Source organism: Dermacentor variabilis, chromosome 5, assembly GCF_050947875.1.
Source record: "Dermacentor variabilis isolate Ectoservices chromosome 5, ASM5094787v1, whole genome shotgun sequence".
NCBI classification, from domain to species: Eukaryota; Metazoa; Arthropoda; class Arachnida; order Ixodida; family Ixodidae; genus Dermacentor; species Dermacentor variabilis.
In genome coordinates, this window is record NC_134572.1 from 17,219,369 (window position 1) to 17,236,551 (window position 17,183).

The 17,183-nt window shown below is 48.3% G+C and overlaps 1 protein-coding gene across 2 annotated transcripts in view; it reads left to right on the forward strand.

Annotated features, from left to right (window-relative positions):
* Positions 1–17,183, forward strand: part of pnt (ETS transcription factor pointed) — a 206,586-nt gene that overhangs the window by 17,703 nt on the left and 171,700 nt on the right. For both annotated transcript variants that reach the window (XM_075691874.1, XM_075691875.1), the window contains exon 2: positions 10,197–10,305. In XM_075691874.1, coding sequence (XP_075547989.1) covers positions 10,207–10,305 — 99 coding nt within the window. In that variant the 5' untranslated portion in view covers positions 10,197–10,206. The remainder of the gene's footprint in view (positions 1–10,196; positions 10,306–17,183) is intronic.

Here is a 17,183-nt window from a genome sequence, read left to right on the forward strand (position 1 = left end):
AATTAGGCGGAATGAAAAACAATATATTTTAAGCTTCTCCAAGCGACGGCAACTATTACGTGGCATGTGCATATTTATAAACTCAGGCTAAAGTTAGCTGGGACACCTTGCATACGCATTTATTCGACCTCGGGCAGCAGTATATGAACAAGTTGCATGTTGAAATGAACGACCAGACACTCTAATCCAATTCTTTCCCCATTCCCGCCCATTGTTTTTTGCGCTACTTTCATAACATGCAAGTAAGGAGTAAACACCAGAATTGCTTTGTCTAGGACAACGATGCTGCCTCCCGATCACGTGAGTGGCGATCAGTAAGAGCAATCACTTTCGTATTCTTGAGGATTACACGGAAGGCAAAAAGAGACAGGGAGATATTCTACATGCAAAGTGAGAAAAATCTGGAAGACGCAAGGCTCAATAAAAACCGAACTTTCCAACCCCCGTTTTCACTCGAAATCTCGAATATGCGGGGTCGTAGAAGGTGAAGGTATGTGGATGTTTAGAGCGTTTTTGTTTTTCTACTCAAACGCTAGCGGAATCGCAGCTGGTGCTGAAGCTTGCGACAGCGATATTTCGCAGTCGTGCCAGCAACTGTTTCGTACTTTTCCACGCGGCTTACGCAGTAATTTACCGAAGAACCCGATGCTATTCGTTCGTGCTCTTTTGCAGGTGTATCGCGCCTGCACCCACAGGGTCTGTAACACGAACGCCAACCGGCCACGTTCGTGCCGCGCGAGGCCGGCGCAGTTCCATACAAGGCGATGAGCTTGCACAATGGCGCACTGATACTTGCGCGGCGGGCTTACGTCACCACTTCATCGCGTCAGAGATGGTCCGAGCGCGAACGTGTTTCGGTACCGCGGCTTCTGAAGCCGACATTTCGTTGACTGTCAGCAACGTTTTGTGGCAATTTCAGGCGCGAGGCAAACATGTATCACTCCCCCTGCTTTGGCGTTTCTCTTTCTTTCTTTTTCTTTCTTTGTTTACATCTCTATTCCCCGAGATCCACAGCTGAATGCAGTGACGTATCCATGCGGTTCACGGAGGAGAATGAGCTCGTGCATACACGCGCCACCCACCGCAACATAATGCCTCAGTAATTCTGTGCAGAGTCGGGGATGCTAGACCTGGCGTCATCATATCAGGATCCCCGACTAACAAAACAAATAGATTATCGCTGTATAACTCTATGTGACTGAACAGCAAATTAGCTCTCGCGTGTTCAGCTCTCGCAATTGGCAAACGAGTGGGCTCTCGTCAATCGCGACCCAAGTTCACGTGCTTAAACTAAGCCTTGCGAATGCGGCCGCCCGATTGGCTGGCGGGGCGTACAGTTTCCACACCGCTGCATGCGGTTTCGGTGCGACAGGGGCACGGTATACACTTGCAAGCGGCCGCTCACTCGCAGCCGTCACCCAAACAACCCGGCTGTGTTTTGTCTAGGAGCTTCGCCTCGGCCGCTTGCAGGGCAGGGCTCTGTGGGTATCCGCGATGCGCGCTCCCAAGGCTTTCTCTGCCCACGCAGCCATTAGCGTCTTTAGCTTTTCTTTCTTTCTTTCCTGTGGCAATGCAGCAGCGGTTTAGATTTCGTTCATAGTGCAAGGGTTATATTATTGCACCCTCCCTTTCTGTCAGCGCATGATTGGGTGATTTCAAGAGGCTTGAGTTATAAAACAATTTATTTCCGTTTTCTGTCTTTCCTTCTTCAGTTTTCCTCGCGAGTACAAGGTGGGCGCGTAGAAAGAGCGCATATATATATATATATATATATATATATATATATATATATATATATATATATATATATATATATATATATATATATATATATATATCGCAGCGGTTTTATTTATTTATTTATTTATTACAAATACCTACAGCGCCCGAGTTGGGCATTATCGTAGGGGGGTTAATTACAAACATAAAAGTCAACTTCGCGAACAACGGCATCATATCATCTGTGGTATTAGAAATACAATAATCGTAATTAGTAAAGAAAGACAACACATCCAATGCTAACAACATCCGATTATAAAATTTGTTACACATTGCATAATATGGCACACTGGAAATATTGTCTAAAACAGATTCACACTCTATAGCAGCTGAAAAATAGGGTGCAGACACTATCTCATCCGGGAGCAAATTCTACTCTGCAATTGTTCGCGGAAAGAATGAAAACTTAAATACATTAATACGACTTTGGTAGGCCCTTATTTTCTTGGAATTGTCGCGTCTTTTAGATTGATAATGAGGTGTCGCGTCCTCGATTATGCTTATTCTGTTATATATAGGTTGCCGTTGAGAGATTCAAGTGGGAGATACCTTGTCCACCCCCTTTCCTTCTGTTCCAAAGCAAAGAATAAAATGATTAAGTGGGTATCGAGACGAAGCTGTCACAACAGAGCGTCCAGTCAACACCCGGCTTTATTCCACGCCAGTACACAAGCGTGAACATTTTAACGGGATCTGAGGACGCAGATAGTATTACGAGTTAGGAAATAAGAGTACTAGTAGTCGCTACACCATAAATGAATTGGCATTAGGTACAAGGGAAGCGCTGTGTTCTTGGTATATATTTTAGTAAATGCTAAGTCCAACCGCCCGGGAAGAAAGAAAGATAGTCAGTCTTTTATACAGTAGTGCTGCACAAGGACTGTAGCCATGCTTTACTAATTTATGCAGCCTGCAATTCGCTTGATTGATTGACGGAATTTAACGTCCTAAAGTAGCAGAGGTGATCTCAGAGATGCCATAATAGACAGCCTGATTCGGAGCACGTGCGGCTGTTTAACGGACGGCGCCAAAACTCGGCACACAGCGTTATCGCATTGTGCCTGCATCGGAAAGTGGCCGCTGCACCAGGTGATCGAACCCACCACCATCCATAGTACCAAAAAAAAAAAAAAAAGCGATGCCCATTGAGCCACCACCGAGGTTTATTGCAGCTTGCGAACTTCTATTTTCAGCTTCGGTAACACTTATGTGATGAATTTGTGGGTTTCTTACTAATCACCTAATCTAATCGCTGCTTTGTCTTGCTTCTGACAACGATTATATCGATAATTCGCAAACTTTGATTTGTTAATAACGACGTCCGCCCATATGGAAACCGAAGGATATCTCATTTCTCTGCTCGCTCGTTGCTCAACCTTGCACGCATCGCACATACAGCATATCGGACCGTGTTGAATGAGTAGAGATGTCAGCCGAGTCGATTGCGTAAGCTCCCGCAAGTCGTGAGAACTGAGGCAATTTGGAGGTCCACGCAGAGTTAACTAACCGCTGCTTATACATCGCGCGCGGTCGCCAACAGGAGGCTGCGTTCAACCATGACGTGTGCCCAGCCGTCGTTCCACGATGAGTGAAAGCAAAGAAAGGGTCAGCGCACCGGAGACAAAATAAAGGAGGGATATAATTGAACACGACGAGGTGGTCGCTGTTTAGTCTGCGCGCAACGAACAGCAGCGGGACAGCTGTCGCGCTCGTCGTTACCGGGAATCGCCGCCTCCGAAGGGGCGACAGCCGCCCGTCGACAACGGCCGCAAACAAACGACGTCGCCTTCCAACGCACGGCGTCCCACGGCGACGATCTGCCGATGCGGCACCCGCTGTTTAAACAGTGCGGCCGCGGCTGGAGGCACGCAGGCGGGAGCGTTCGCGGTGCGACCCGGAACAGCGAGGAAGTCATCGGCCATCCGAGATGTGATTGAAGAGCGCCATGCACGGCTGACAGAGGCACCGAACGCAAAAGGCGCTACCCTGTGCTGCTCCTCTCCAGGCGCGTCCTTTGTTCCTTTCCCCTTCGGGCCACGAACTCGTTTTCGTAAGTGTAAACACGAGGTGCGCAGTCACTAATTGTCGTAGGCTCAGCTGGCCGTTTACAACCTGCGATTACAGTTGCCAGCTACAGGGTCTATATAACGTGATAGCCGGGCGGTTGGCCAAAGGGAATTATTAACAACTGAATACATGCTACGTTGATATGAAAGATGACCGGATTGCCGATTGCATTTGTTGCTTTCTTTGAACGTTACTACCTTCTATCCGCCTGTCTTTTTTTTTTATTTCATTCTTGGGAGAGCAACAACTGGGAGTCAACCTGGGGATATATAGAACACCGTGGCTTGTATCAGAAAGATATTAAGCGCGATGCGTCGACCTCCCCACCGCTGTTGATGGCGTAATAAACTAGTTGAGCCAATAACTTTATTACATTTGCCGAACCAACGGTGACTAGGTACCAGTTCTTAGTGCGTCCATAATCTTCATCTCCTACGTGACCAATATTCTTGCATTATACGTGGTGTGTGATCGGTAACGTGCTTACAACAATCTGTTGAGCTGATAGGCGGAGACGTAAGAGTATATCGATGCCGTATGTGTTCCAGCTGCGCGTTCAGAGTTTGCAGATTGTTAGCAGCGGGTGGCTGTTACCTAGACCGCCACGCGGCGTACACCTGGCTCACGCCGTTGCTTTCACGGTGGTTGGGCACGTTTGTGTACTCTCAGAGTGCCGGGGCGGTGGGTTTCGCATGGGCCACATGTGTGGCTTCCGTATACCGAAGAAGCTGCAACAGGTGGTCGGCATTTTCCAAGGCAAAGTAGCACTTTTTTCGCACACGGAGCAGCTCCACCGTGCGCCTAACATTGTGGCGTAAAAGATGGTCGCTCAGAAGTCTTGCCAGATGGACATGATTTCTACAGTTGCGTGTGAATCGCTGCGACAATGTCGAATCGAAATCGAATGTTCTCGAGCGGACGCCTTGTTGCTTCGCTGGGGAGCCAGCCGCAGCGACGTGGTATATATAGCGATACCGCATATTCTCAATTATCGTGGGCTTCGCGCTACGCTACATGTAATAAAAACGGCTTCGAGTCGAAGCAGTCGATGCGACGGGTAGCTTAATCCTGCCGCAACCGAGTACGCGGGGCAGTGGCAGATGTTCACCTAAAGCATTCACCGGCATCGAGGCGACCCCCGGTGTCGTAGCCAAGAAAACCGCCGCTGCGCTACCTGCGCGCACGCAATGCGAAAGGCGGAAGCCGCGCCGATATTTTTTTTTTATTTTTTAAAAATGTCATTGATTTTGTATGCAAAGATCGTTAACCGTTTTCACCGATATCGACACCAGCTGCGCCTTCGCGGTGGAGGGACTAATTGTGAATCTACAGCGTTCAGAACCCGAAATTTGGAACGATGCTGGGGCTTGTATAGCGCTGAAGGCCACAGGTGTTCGACGGCACTCTATTTTCGCTGTGTATCTCGTGACGCGGTATTTCTATCCTTACCGGCGGTGACGTTGTGGAGACTCGACTGCAGGGTTGAACGACTCGTGATGCCCGTGTTTCTAGCTTAGATATTGCCGCCGCACGTGGATAACAACAAAAAAGACATGAACCCGCACGGTTTTTTATTAATTTTTTTGCAATAAACTGATTCACAGCCTGCTTCAACTGGAGAAATCATTTGTGGAGAAACTTGAGGAGCGCAAGCACTGAAAACCGCGCAGCGCTTTGTAAGCAGAACCCACGAGCGTCTAAACAAACAAACTAATAAATAAACAAAATTAAAGAAGAAACGCAGAATATATAAAATTCCGGTCCAACGGGCACAGTATTGCCACTGGCGAAAGGCGTCATGTATGAGGTATGTATATCTGCTGCTATAGGCTCGTCTGTCACGCTTACACGCTGCGCCCTCTCGCGGCACCGCCGCGAAGTCCGTGCGTGGCGCGTGTCTGGACATCTTCAGTTTTTCCTCATTTGTCATTGAAGAGCGACACATACCCAGTGACCCAAGTTGGCGTGAAAGAAAAACGGGTATAGGTGCAGGCACACATAACGGAAAGTGCGGGAAGCATCCTAAGAATGCTAATCGCAATAGTGAAATAATGAATGAATACATGTTCGCTTTAAGGGTCTGCCAGGGCAGAACAATTCCCTTGCTCTGTCATACATGTCGAAGTTCTTGTAGACACACCAACACACTGCCGTAAGTTTCTGAGATGGTACACTGAACAGCGAAAGCTAAAACGGGTGAGAAGTTTTGTACACCTTCCACGTGCCAACTCATCTGCAGCGCCGAAGAACGGAAAGTTGATGTCGATATGACGAGAAGAGAGTGCAAATAAAGAAAGAAATATAACGGGGACAACGAAAAGAATTAGCGCGCTAACTCACACGCGCGTGACTTGCTGAATTGCTCCCGCTGGTGTCTTAATTGAACGCATACTACAAACGCTGCGCGACAAGGGTTAACCGACGCCACGTCGACGCCACATACGGTGTCATTCACGTAATAAACGTAAATAAAAAGAAATCCCGCGAAAGGTCAAGCTCCCTATGTGTGAAGTCTGATATATATATATATATATATATATATATATATATATATATATATATATATATATATATATATATATATATACTCGCGCACGTCCTTTCGTCGTAATCTTGGAGTTAGCGCTTACGTGTGTGTGCTATATGACGAGTCGCTGTGCGTTCTTCTCGGAGGAGGTTCGTAGGAGCACATTCGACGAGCGAGCAGTTCGTGTCGCCCAATGCGTGCAAGCGTCTCCTCCATTCCGTCTTCGCGGCGTGGCGCTCTCCTCTCCCATTTCGAAGTGGAACATTAGACACGGAGCTTGGAAATAGCGCCCCTCTTCTTTCTGGCGAGGCACAGAGCTGGTGACGACGCCCGCTGCGAAGGACGCGCCGTGCTCTTGAACTTCTTGGCTTTGTTTCTTCTGCACCACCTGGCAGCCCTCATTTGCCCTCCCTCTCTGCATGATGACAGCCAGTGATGTTGGAAGGTATGCCGCGGTTGGGGAGGGAGGGGGGGGGGGGGTCTGAGTGTCGGGCGAGTGATGCAACTGAAAGCGAGACACTCAGCAGGCTGCGACGGCGGCGAATCCCCTGACGAGTGCGTGATCATTCTAACGGGAAACAAGAAGGGACTCCTTCTTGTTTCCTTCTCCTTTCCTGTACGCGGTTCGAAACACTTCCGAATACGTGGAATTCTGTAGTGTGAAACCTAATATTAAGCATGTGTTGTACTACGATACCTCCGGGGAACAATCTAGTTACTCGATCCTCTCGTTCGTATAGTTTAGAAATGCGGGTATTGTTAAGGTGTCAGTTAACGTATAACAATCATTCAGTAGCCTACTCTATAGCGCGACCGTGCAGAGCCCAGTTAATATCGGTACAAATTTGAGCGGTCCTTCGACTTTGCGGATGGTTGTTTACGTGATTCTATAATAGAGGGGCCGATTAAAAGTTCTGCGTCAAGATGGGTGATGAATGCAATGGGATGGGCGAAGTCGTTCTTTTGTAGGGGAACGAACATCGAGTGTCATATGCCTTTATCAGTCCGCCCTGTAGCATCTGTAGTGTCACGAACGAACAACGCTCTGTACGAATAGCACTAGTGCATGCAATAGCATGGCCCGGAATGCATTTCTGGTCGAATAGAGGGTGATTTGCCATACTCCAATAGAATATGCTTTGAGTAATTGAGTTGAAACTAATGAGGCTTGCTTGCGGATGAGCGTTGTTAAAACAGTATGTCAGTTGTCGGCACGGCGGTCAGGTCAAATTCAACGGCGTGACACATACGCGCGCGCGTTTGAGTACATGTCCTTGAATCGAAGGAAGACTATATTTTTTTTTTGTTCGCAACTGTAGCAGACTTGGTAATGTGACCTTCCAGTGGGTGAACCTCCTCGTCCGTTGGAGAGCGCGCCCCTTGTGGCTGCACTGTATTCCGCGCGCCGTAGTTGTCAAACGAACTGTTTTCCGAAGAGCTGATCTAAAATTGTGCAGCTGTGCATGGTGCTAGTTAGAGACGTCGTAGCCCCTTGAACACGTAATGCGACTACTTGAAGATAAGAGAGAAAAAAAGCACCGCTGGTTTTTTCGTCGTGTGGGTGGACGCAAATAAAAAGCGCACGCTGTGCTCCGGGATAATGCGCGCAGGCCGCCGTTGACACCCGCGCGAGCTCTCACCCGCAGCCGCGGAGTAAATTTGGCCGCGGCTTCGAGGCCACGGCGCTTACGCGCTCGGCTGTTTTAACAGCGAGTCCCCCTCTTCTGCATGAGTAAGCAGTCCACTTGACGATCCGGCTTGGAAGGTACACGTGTGCCAACGAAGACGAGTACTAGTACTAGTTAGGTATGGTATGTCCCTGCCTGATGCGCCCCCGTGAGATCTCCCGATAAGGAGCATGGCCTGAACATCAAGGTCTCTCCTCGTTGCGCCCTGCGGCGCTTCATTGAAATGTCTCGCGTCGGCGAGATCACCGACGGGCTTTAAACTACATAATCGCTATCCTCGCTAGTAAGATTGAGGCGTGCTGCTCTTCCAACTCGTTTGTGTTCCCTTCTACAGAGTACGAAAGTGTAATTTACCTGATTTTCTTTTTTTACTGTGCTCACGCGGAAACCGCGCGAATGCATTTCTGTCACGTCACTTATTTCGCTCCACGTGGTGCTCACGTTACAACCACAACGAACTGCGTCTCGCACGTTGCAGGCTCTGCCGACTGCATGGAACGAAACATAGCCCACGTGACAATGTTCGGAACAAAGCGGAGTAAAAGAGACGCGTCGAAAATGCAGCACCTTGGGTAAAACGCACTCGACGTCCTTTGGAACTTCTACATCCAGAGCGGACACTTTTGACACGTCCAGGGCGCGTGCATACCGCAAGCAGTAAGCGCGAAGGAGCAGCCTTTGCCTCGGAGGTCGCGAACAGTGGATTTCATCGGTGCGCAAGGGACAGCCCAGCTGTTCTCCTTGAGAAGATAGAAAGCCAGGGGCGAGCGTGCGAGTGAGAAAATAAAAAGCTCTAACAACAAAGCAAAACGTTGAGTCAGACCCTTCTTGGTCGTCGTCGTGTGCTGCCTTTTCGTGCGCTCATGTGCGCCTCTCCCTGTCGCCCCCCCCCCCCCCTCCTTATTCTTCGCGAGGCTCGAGTCGACTCCGGTTGCGACTGTTTTTAGAAACCGGCTTTCGCGTCTCCATCTAAACAACGGGGATGAAGGCATCGGGTACACAGTTCTTACCGCTCACACAGAGGCGCGCATCGTACACGACGCAACTTCAAATAAGGTATCCAGTGTACGTGGGTCCGTTCCCGTGTCGCACAGGGATGGTTGGTTTATGTGTGGAGATGTAGTCAAGTGTTTTTCTGACTCGAGCATGTGGAGTAATATAGCTCCCCGCATTAACACCCGCTTATACTAATCGCACGTATTTATTATCATCCTATCAATTGCTTACCGCCCTGAGCATACTTCGTAACTAGGTTATAAGCCGGGGAACATTTTCACAAAATGATATGTTTGAATATTGAACACTGCTGAACGCTATTTAACCTGCGATATTGAGCACTGCTCGTCTCGACTAACTTAATGCGAACACCAACCTCCGTCCGCTTAATTTATTAATGATCTGAGCTCCTGCGCTTGTTCGTGTTTATGCTGAGTGGGAATAAAGATATGCCAACTATTGTCATTGCTTATACGGGACGATTTTTTCTGATTGTTTTAAGCAATATGCTCTGTTGATGATCTCAAGTTAGTCTAACTTGCCCTTTTTAGCGGATTAGAGATTAACGGAGTGGAAGCTCAGCCTACCGTCGCCATGTTCCACCCCGCCGGTGCCTCGGCCATGGTGTATTCATGTAATTCCACCCCATGGTACCAACGTATTATTCTCTGTCTCGTTTTGTCGAATTCGCCTCTCTTTGTATCTCCGGCGTCTCAAGTTGGGAATGATACTCATCATTAGAGCTGTAAAAATAACAAGCATTGCAGCGGGACGAATGAAGGAGACCGTTCAAATGATAGCGGTCTCTCGATGCGTTCACCAAAGAAGCCTGATGTGCACAAATGGATGTTATATACTCTTTAGTGTTTATGTGCCGTCGATGGGATTGCGTCGTTATCTTAGTGCTTCGCGAACTATAGCGCCTGCCTTTTCACAGAGACGAAGAGTTGTTCTACGACTGGGCAAATGCTAAATACATCGGCAAGCACCTGACATGTGCTTGGCAGTCAGCTTTCCAGCGAAATGTTAAAGCATGCTACAAGGCGCAATATTCTATAAATAGAACAGTTAGCATGCAATATGATGCAGATTTCGGTCTAGAGAAGTGAGTTCAAGCTGTTCTTTTGTATCTGTTTCAGGATCTGGAAGATGGATTTAGAATTCTACGCTGACTTCAGCGCCGTGGGTCACTACTCAGCCCAGACTTGTCTCAAAAGCATGTCGGCGAGAAAGAACAAAGTGCCTAAAGTGAGTATTCAATTGTGTTTAGTTTCCTCAATGAGCTGGAAGTTTAGTACTGTCCACTTATTGTGAACATAATGTGCATATACATTAACAGTGTATTACCCCTGGCAGTCGTAGCCATAATCAGGTACGTGTCTGGGACTATAACTATATAAAAGGTGTTTTCTTTTTTTTAGCTGCACCAAATTTTTGAAAACTTCCTGTCGCAGATCGCACAATTCTAATGCTTAATCAAGAATTACTCGATGAGGTGGCACTTACTGCTATGAGAAACGAAATGCGTTTTGAATAACAAAATTACGGTAATTAAGTGTTTAATTAATTATTTTAGCGGTCCGTATTTAACATACGAATTGTAGCTAGTAAGTTCACAAGTTTTAATGACTTTGAAAAGATTATAAGGACTGCACCGGTTTTGATATATTAATTTTAGAATTGTCCGATGATATGCATTGGTGTTCCAGTTACTGTTGTGCTTCATTGCATAAACATCGTAAAACAGGCCAGTGCATTTCGTCGGACACTTTGAAAATTAATATCTCGAAACTGGTGCAGTCCTGAGAATTCGTTCCAACTGGATAGACCTTGCGAACTCACCGTTTATAATTCGTAGATAGAAATATGCGCCGTAACATAATAAAAACGCTTTCAGCGCAATTCTGCTAATTATTCAATTAAGCATTTTGATTTCTCGTGGCAGTAGTGGCCGGCTCACCGATTAATTTAGATCAAGGGTTAGACTTGTGTTATGTGCCACAGGCAATTTAAAAAAGAAATGGTACAGCTAAAGAAAAAAAAGGATGCCGTATAGTTTCTGCTAAGCAGTGCAGTTTTTTTTTTTTTAATCTATAATTGCGAGCCGTCGTGTGCTGAAACTTAGTAACGTATACGTTTTCGCCTAACTCTGATCTAGACACCGTATATTAAACGAAAGAGAGTGATCGAGCGTGAAGTCCATAACCACAACATTTTGCTTTATTAAGGTAACGTCTTTGTGTGCCGATTCGCTGTTTACAGTAGGTGACTCAGCAATAAACACCATCTGTACTAGCAGAAAGAGTAGCTTTCTAGGCCATATATATGTGGCCCACTGCGCCTATACGTTTCATAAGCGCTGCATGGTCTGCTACCGCCACCGAAGTCGAAACTGCGTTGCTGCCTCCAACGGACAGCTCTCCGCAGAGCTATCGATTACCACACAATCGAAACGTCGCGAAGAATTAATCTACCAGCACAGCTCTTTCTTTCTTCTCACATGGGTTGCAACTAGGAATCCTTCTAAATAGACACCTATACCGAGTTGGCCACACAGAAAGATTATACGGGAACCACACTTGCGCTCCGAGCTTCGCGTCATAGAAACGCAAGGTCAGCGAAACATGCTGTGCGTGAGTCAGCCCAGGGGCACCGAATAACCGTCTTTCGCGCGGCCCAACGCTTGCAGCAGCAGGTCGCTAGCAAGCCGCCGAGCCAGTGCGGCCATCACAATTTAGCCGCCGGGCTATGGCTGTCTAGCGGACACTGTTCGGTCCTCCTTTTTGGCATCGTCGTCTTGTGTGCTGCGTTCGAGTACAACGCAGCCCGGGCAGAAGTGTTGGATTCGCTCCAGTGGCTAATGAGGCGTAATCTCGACTTATTTATAGGCTCGGGCTATCGCCGCGTGGTTTTCGTAGCCTTCGTTTCCCTTGTGCAGCGACGATCACGCGCCCCTCCGTGGCATTCCGGATGCTGCGCGTGCGGGCTGCTCTCTCGTCTCTGCGCCACCGCGCGGGTCCACCTCTTTAATTGTTAGCGCATCGTTCGCGCTTGGTTGTCCGTCGTGGGCCTGCGTACAGTGCGCAGAGGAACAGCGAGGTCAAAGACCGAAGGCCACGCAGAGAGGCTCGATCGCTTTCGAACGAGCAGAGAGGCCGTGTATCGCAGCAGCTCGCTCTGCATGCCTTTTTTTTTTCTTTTCTTTGTGTTTTTCGTTCTTCCTCTATGCGGCCTCCGTATGTGCACAAACATACACGGGTGTGCGGAAAAGTACTAGACCGCCTTCAACGCCTATAGCTCGTGTTCTCCGTTTTCGAGGTCGCAAGCATCAGCGCTTGCATGCGTATACCACTTGATTAACGGCGAAAGGGGCGAGTGCGCGCGCAGGCATGTTCGAGCCTTGAGAAGGCAGTGGACGTGTTCGCGGACGCTAAGGACGGTAATACCGTCACTTGTAATCATCAGCGCAGTGGCCTTTTGTTTCCCGTCGGAGAGCCTTTCCCTTGGACTAAAAAAAAAGCAAGATAACAGGCTTCGGCCACGCGTGTGCGTCTCAAAAAGTAACAGCCGACTATATATGATCTGCGCTCTCGTGGTTTCCTCAGAGGCTGCGGTGACTGTCAAGAAGAAAGCCATGTGCAGGTGGAAAACCGTTATTAGGCGGCAAGCACATTAGTTTTTCTATTCGTATGTTCTTGTTTTTCTCTCTTTTCCTGCATTGTAGTCTTCCGGAAGGCGTGAACTATCAGATAAACCACGTGCCACAGAGTCTCCGATAAATATCCTTCGCCCGCGGTGACAAATCAAGACAAAGTAAACAAAGGCACAGCGTTATTGGTCGGTGTGCTATAGAAAAGTAACTCGGGGGCTGTTGGGTCTCGACAGGATTGCGCTTCACTGGCTACGCTACGAGGTTGCCAACGCCAGAATGTGCACAGTCGAGCTACTGCGCTAAAGAAAACGTGCCGTGTGTGTCAAAAAATACAGTGAACACGGAGAAGGAAGCGTAATTAATGCGTCTATTGATTTGTTAATGAACACAGGAGCTGTCAGAGATGCGCTGTTGATGACGATGATGACCACAGAAAGGAGCGGTGCCTTGTTCGGGCATGCAAGATGAAGTCCACGACGGCAGTTATGCACTCCGTCTCGACGAGAAAGCGGGGATGACGGCGACACACTGAAAATGTAATGAGGAGCACATCATGCTGCGCTTACGCGGCAGAAGCTCATTTCCTAACACTAATTTGACACAGCGCGTACAACGAGCGCACGAGGGAAGGAAGCAAAATATGGCACTGCATTTGTGTTTCCTTTTATTGTGCCCTCATTGCGCCACGGCGTAGACGACTTTCTGCTCACTATATCGCTATGTTTCCTGGTTTCGACCAAATCCCAAGCTTTTGTGTAAATAGCGCGCAGTAAGGTACCCGTTATGTAGGGGTACTATGGGTGCGTATTGCGTCGCGTACGCAACCCGTTCATGTCACCTGAAACGTAATTCGCGAGCACCGCAAAAATTAAATCCTCTCGAAAATCATGGTCAGTGACAGGTGTTCGGTTGCAATAAATGCCCCCTTAGTTGACGCGTGTAGCCGGCACCAAGTCGCGTGGACTCGCCGCAAGAACGACAGCTGGGCTAGCTTCGTTCTCGGACCACGCAGGCTATACGTCTTGTGTGAGGAGCGTGAAGAAAACTCGTTGAAATATTATTGTTCCTTTGTGAGTGTAGATGTCGTCGACGTTTTGAGTTATAAATAGCTGTCCCATCAACGGAAAGGCGTGACGGCACGAAAAATCTCCTCGTCATGCTCAATCTAACAGTCTGCGTTATTCCTGAATTGAGTTTTTATACGGCGCCCATTGCCAACAAAAAAAAAAAAGTGTGCTAATTGTATGCAGTCATTTCTTTTTTTATTACATACATCCTCATTTTCTGCCTCTCGAACGAGAAGCACATTAAGGACGTGGGCTTCAGGAAGCTGAATGCTCTCCTCTGGCGGCGAAAATAGCGTAACCGACGGGTTCACTTTCCTCTCTTCTAGCCCCTTCTAAGATACAGCGATATCACGGTTTCAACTACAAACGCTTTTGAAAGCGATAGCGGGATATGCATTTGGCAGCGCCAGAAAGGCATTCGTGGGTGCTTCTAGCACCCGTAAGAAAGCAGCGGGATCCTCGCTGTGCTTGCACTTTCGCTGCGCGCCTTTTTTCCGTTGTTTGCCAGCGCTTGGCACGCCTGCGCGTTGACGCTTGCGCAGTGATCAGTGCCAGGATTAGAGGCGGTCTTCGATCGCCCAAGGACTCGTTCCGTATATCGTGACAGCAGCAGGTAAAGAGTGAGCCAAGCATCAGGTGCATGCTCTTCCACAACCGTTAAGCCAGGGTAACCGGGTTATGCTTATATATATACGTCGTTGTTGGGTGCAGCGCCGCGGTAGCTACGGCTGCGCCGCAGAAGGAAAAGCTACAAGGAAACGAAGATCTCCGCTTCAGCGCGCTGCATCACTTACTGGATTGATGGTTTCACAAGTTTATGCGATGCAAGGGATGCGTCGATGTGCTTGATTTCACGAATCCACATGCTGCCTGAGTTAGTGTTGATCGAAAGACTTCGGCAACGTAGTGTATTACGAACGCTGATTTACTACATTTAGCAGCTGCCGTTCCGTCTCTTGGCTTCGGGAAGCTAGCTTGTGCTTTAGTGCACGGTATCTATGAGACAGAAGGCATAGCCACCAGCTGGGCGCCTGTCGGTCTACATTTGTCCACATTGGCGTGCTTCCCGCGCTCGTTTTTTTGTTTGTATGCGTCAACGATTCCATGGGCGACGAGCGGTCGATAACCTTGAAGCGAAATGCAGGCCTGCCTAGCTTGCCCGAAGGCGTTCACTACGCTAAGGGCCTGGTTTCGCCGGTGCAACGTTGTCACATGGCCACTCGATTGTGGCCGATGGAAACCTGGGCGAGAAGCGCTACGCTTCGACCGTGTATCCAGGTAGGCGAAAACAAAACGGCTAGATAAATAGGTAGATACATAGCCCCTGGAAAGTATGAGAAGTACCCTGAGAATGCTAACGCATTAAAAAGGGGACGGAATAGAAAGACCGTATTTCCGGAGGAGGCACAGCTAAAAAGACAAACGCGATGATGATGGCAATCAAGATGAGGATGAAGGCTCCGATATAACGCGACATTGATCATGTGACTCTCCCACCTGCCCTAACGGCCATTCACTATCTAAATGCCTAGGTCTGCCTATTCTGTTTACCCCTATACCTTTACAGCAAGCTTCGCCACGCACCGCGGCACGTAGCGTGGGCGGACTAATTTGAGCTATTAGAGCAGCCATTCCATACACGATAGCATATTCAGTGCTTCGTCAAGTGTAAACAAGGCTTGTTTCTATCCGTTCATCAATCGCACTTATAGCTGTCGTCGCTTCCGCCGGTTATGTGTCGCAATGACTCGGAAAAGAGAAAATAAGGCCTCTAATGGACCTGAACGTCAGCACCGCGCTCGTGGCCACCTTCATGCCTAATGGCGCCCAATGTAGTCGATCTTGAACGCGCACTGCCGCAGCATTGATCGCTGAAACCAATGCCTGCCTGCAAAACACTCGGTTCGACGCAGTGCTGCCATTTTGAGATACTGTGAAATGCGGTTCACTTCAGCCGTTACAGGCACCGAGCCAGAGTATATTCTTAGGCTAAGGTGTGTCAGAACCAACGGGGTGTAGGGAAGGGCTGTGGTTAGGGTAGATCACGTCACCGCGCGAGCTGACAAAAACAGGTCTGTTTCGACTTGCACGCGCGCGGGTAACCCAACGATGCGTATAGTCGAGAACTGTGTTTTGAAGTGAACAGTGCGCACGCACTAGTACAGGGGCGATGTCTGTGACGCAGGGAAGCAATCGAACCGCTGAAAAAAAAAAGAAGTTATGTGCTTCTACGTGCCAGAAACACGATATATATTACGAGGCATGCTGTTGTGGGGGACTCAGATTAATTTCTACCGCCTGAGATTCTTTAACGTGCACCCAATGCACGGTGCACGATTTTTTTTTTTTTTTTTTTTTTTTTTTGCATTTCGCCCCCATCGAGATGCCATCCAGCCGCTGCTGGGGACAATCGAGCCAGTGGAATCACTATTCCTAGTATTAAATAATACTCAATAATATTGCGCAGTTCGGACAGAATTCTGCGGGAGATTCCGCGCACGCTGGCGTGCAGGCACAGACAGAGCGATGCTTTATTTAGAAATGTCGCAAGTTCGAGTAGTGCTGTTAATCGTCGGTATCGCAGAAGGAAACCTCAGCGTCTAGTTCTTCCGTAAATGGCACTAGTGGCACGCGACTTGATATAGCTGGTACAGAAGATAAGTAAACTTTACAAAGCAAGCGGAACATTTCGACTTATACCTCACTGACTTAAGTGACGCGTCTTATATAAAGGGAGCGCTTAATTGCAAGAGCGAGCTCCCGCCGACGAGGTCCAATAAAGCCCTTACCTGAAGTACGGCTGGTAAATCGTCTGTAGTTGCACAGCTTCGTCAGTTCGTCAAGCCTCCATAGGAAACTGGCTTAATTAATATCAGTCGTAAATTCCTAGATCACCCGTGTGCATGTTATTAAAATGCTGACCACGTTCGATTGGTGACACTAATAAATGCTTGTCATTTTCTTCCGTATTTGTGATGCTGTTCTCCAACTGGTGCGAATAGAGAGCTCTGACTGCAGTGCAGTTAAACCATCTGGCGACTACTGGACCTGTTCAGGGCAACAAATGTGCTTTGTCATTTTCGGTTCTGTGATTCGGGCGTGAATTCGCTGACAACTTCATTCAATCTTGAAGTAAGAACTACAGAGAGAGAAAGAGAGCGAAGCACAAGAGAGGAAAGGCAGGAGGTGAAGTAATGAAACTAAGAGCGAAAGAAAGAAAAAGAAGAGGTAGTCATAGTAGCACTTCGTGTGCAGAAGCACGCGCACGCAGCTAATTCTTGCGCATTAGGAGCATATGCCGTCGGCATGTTTTGTGCGCTCACATTCTTTTCAGCGTAGCTGGCGACGTCGGCGCCACGGGTGACGAAATGGCACGCCGATATTGCGTCGCGTCATGCTTTTCTCAG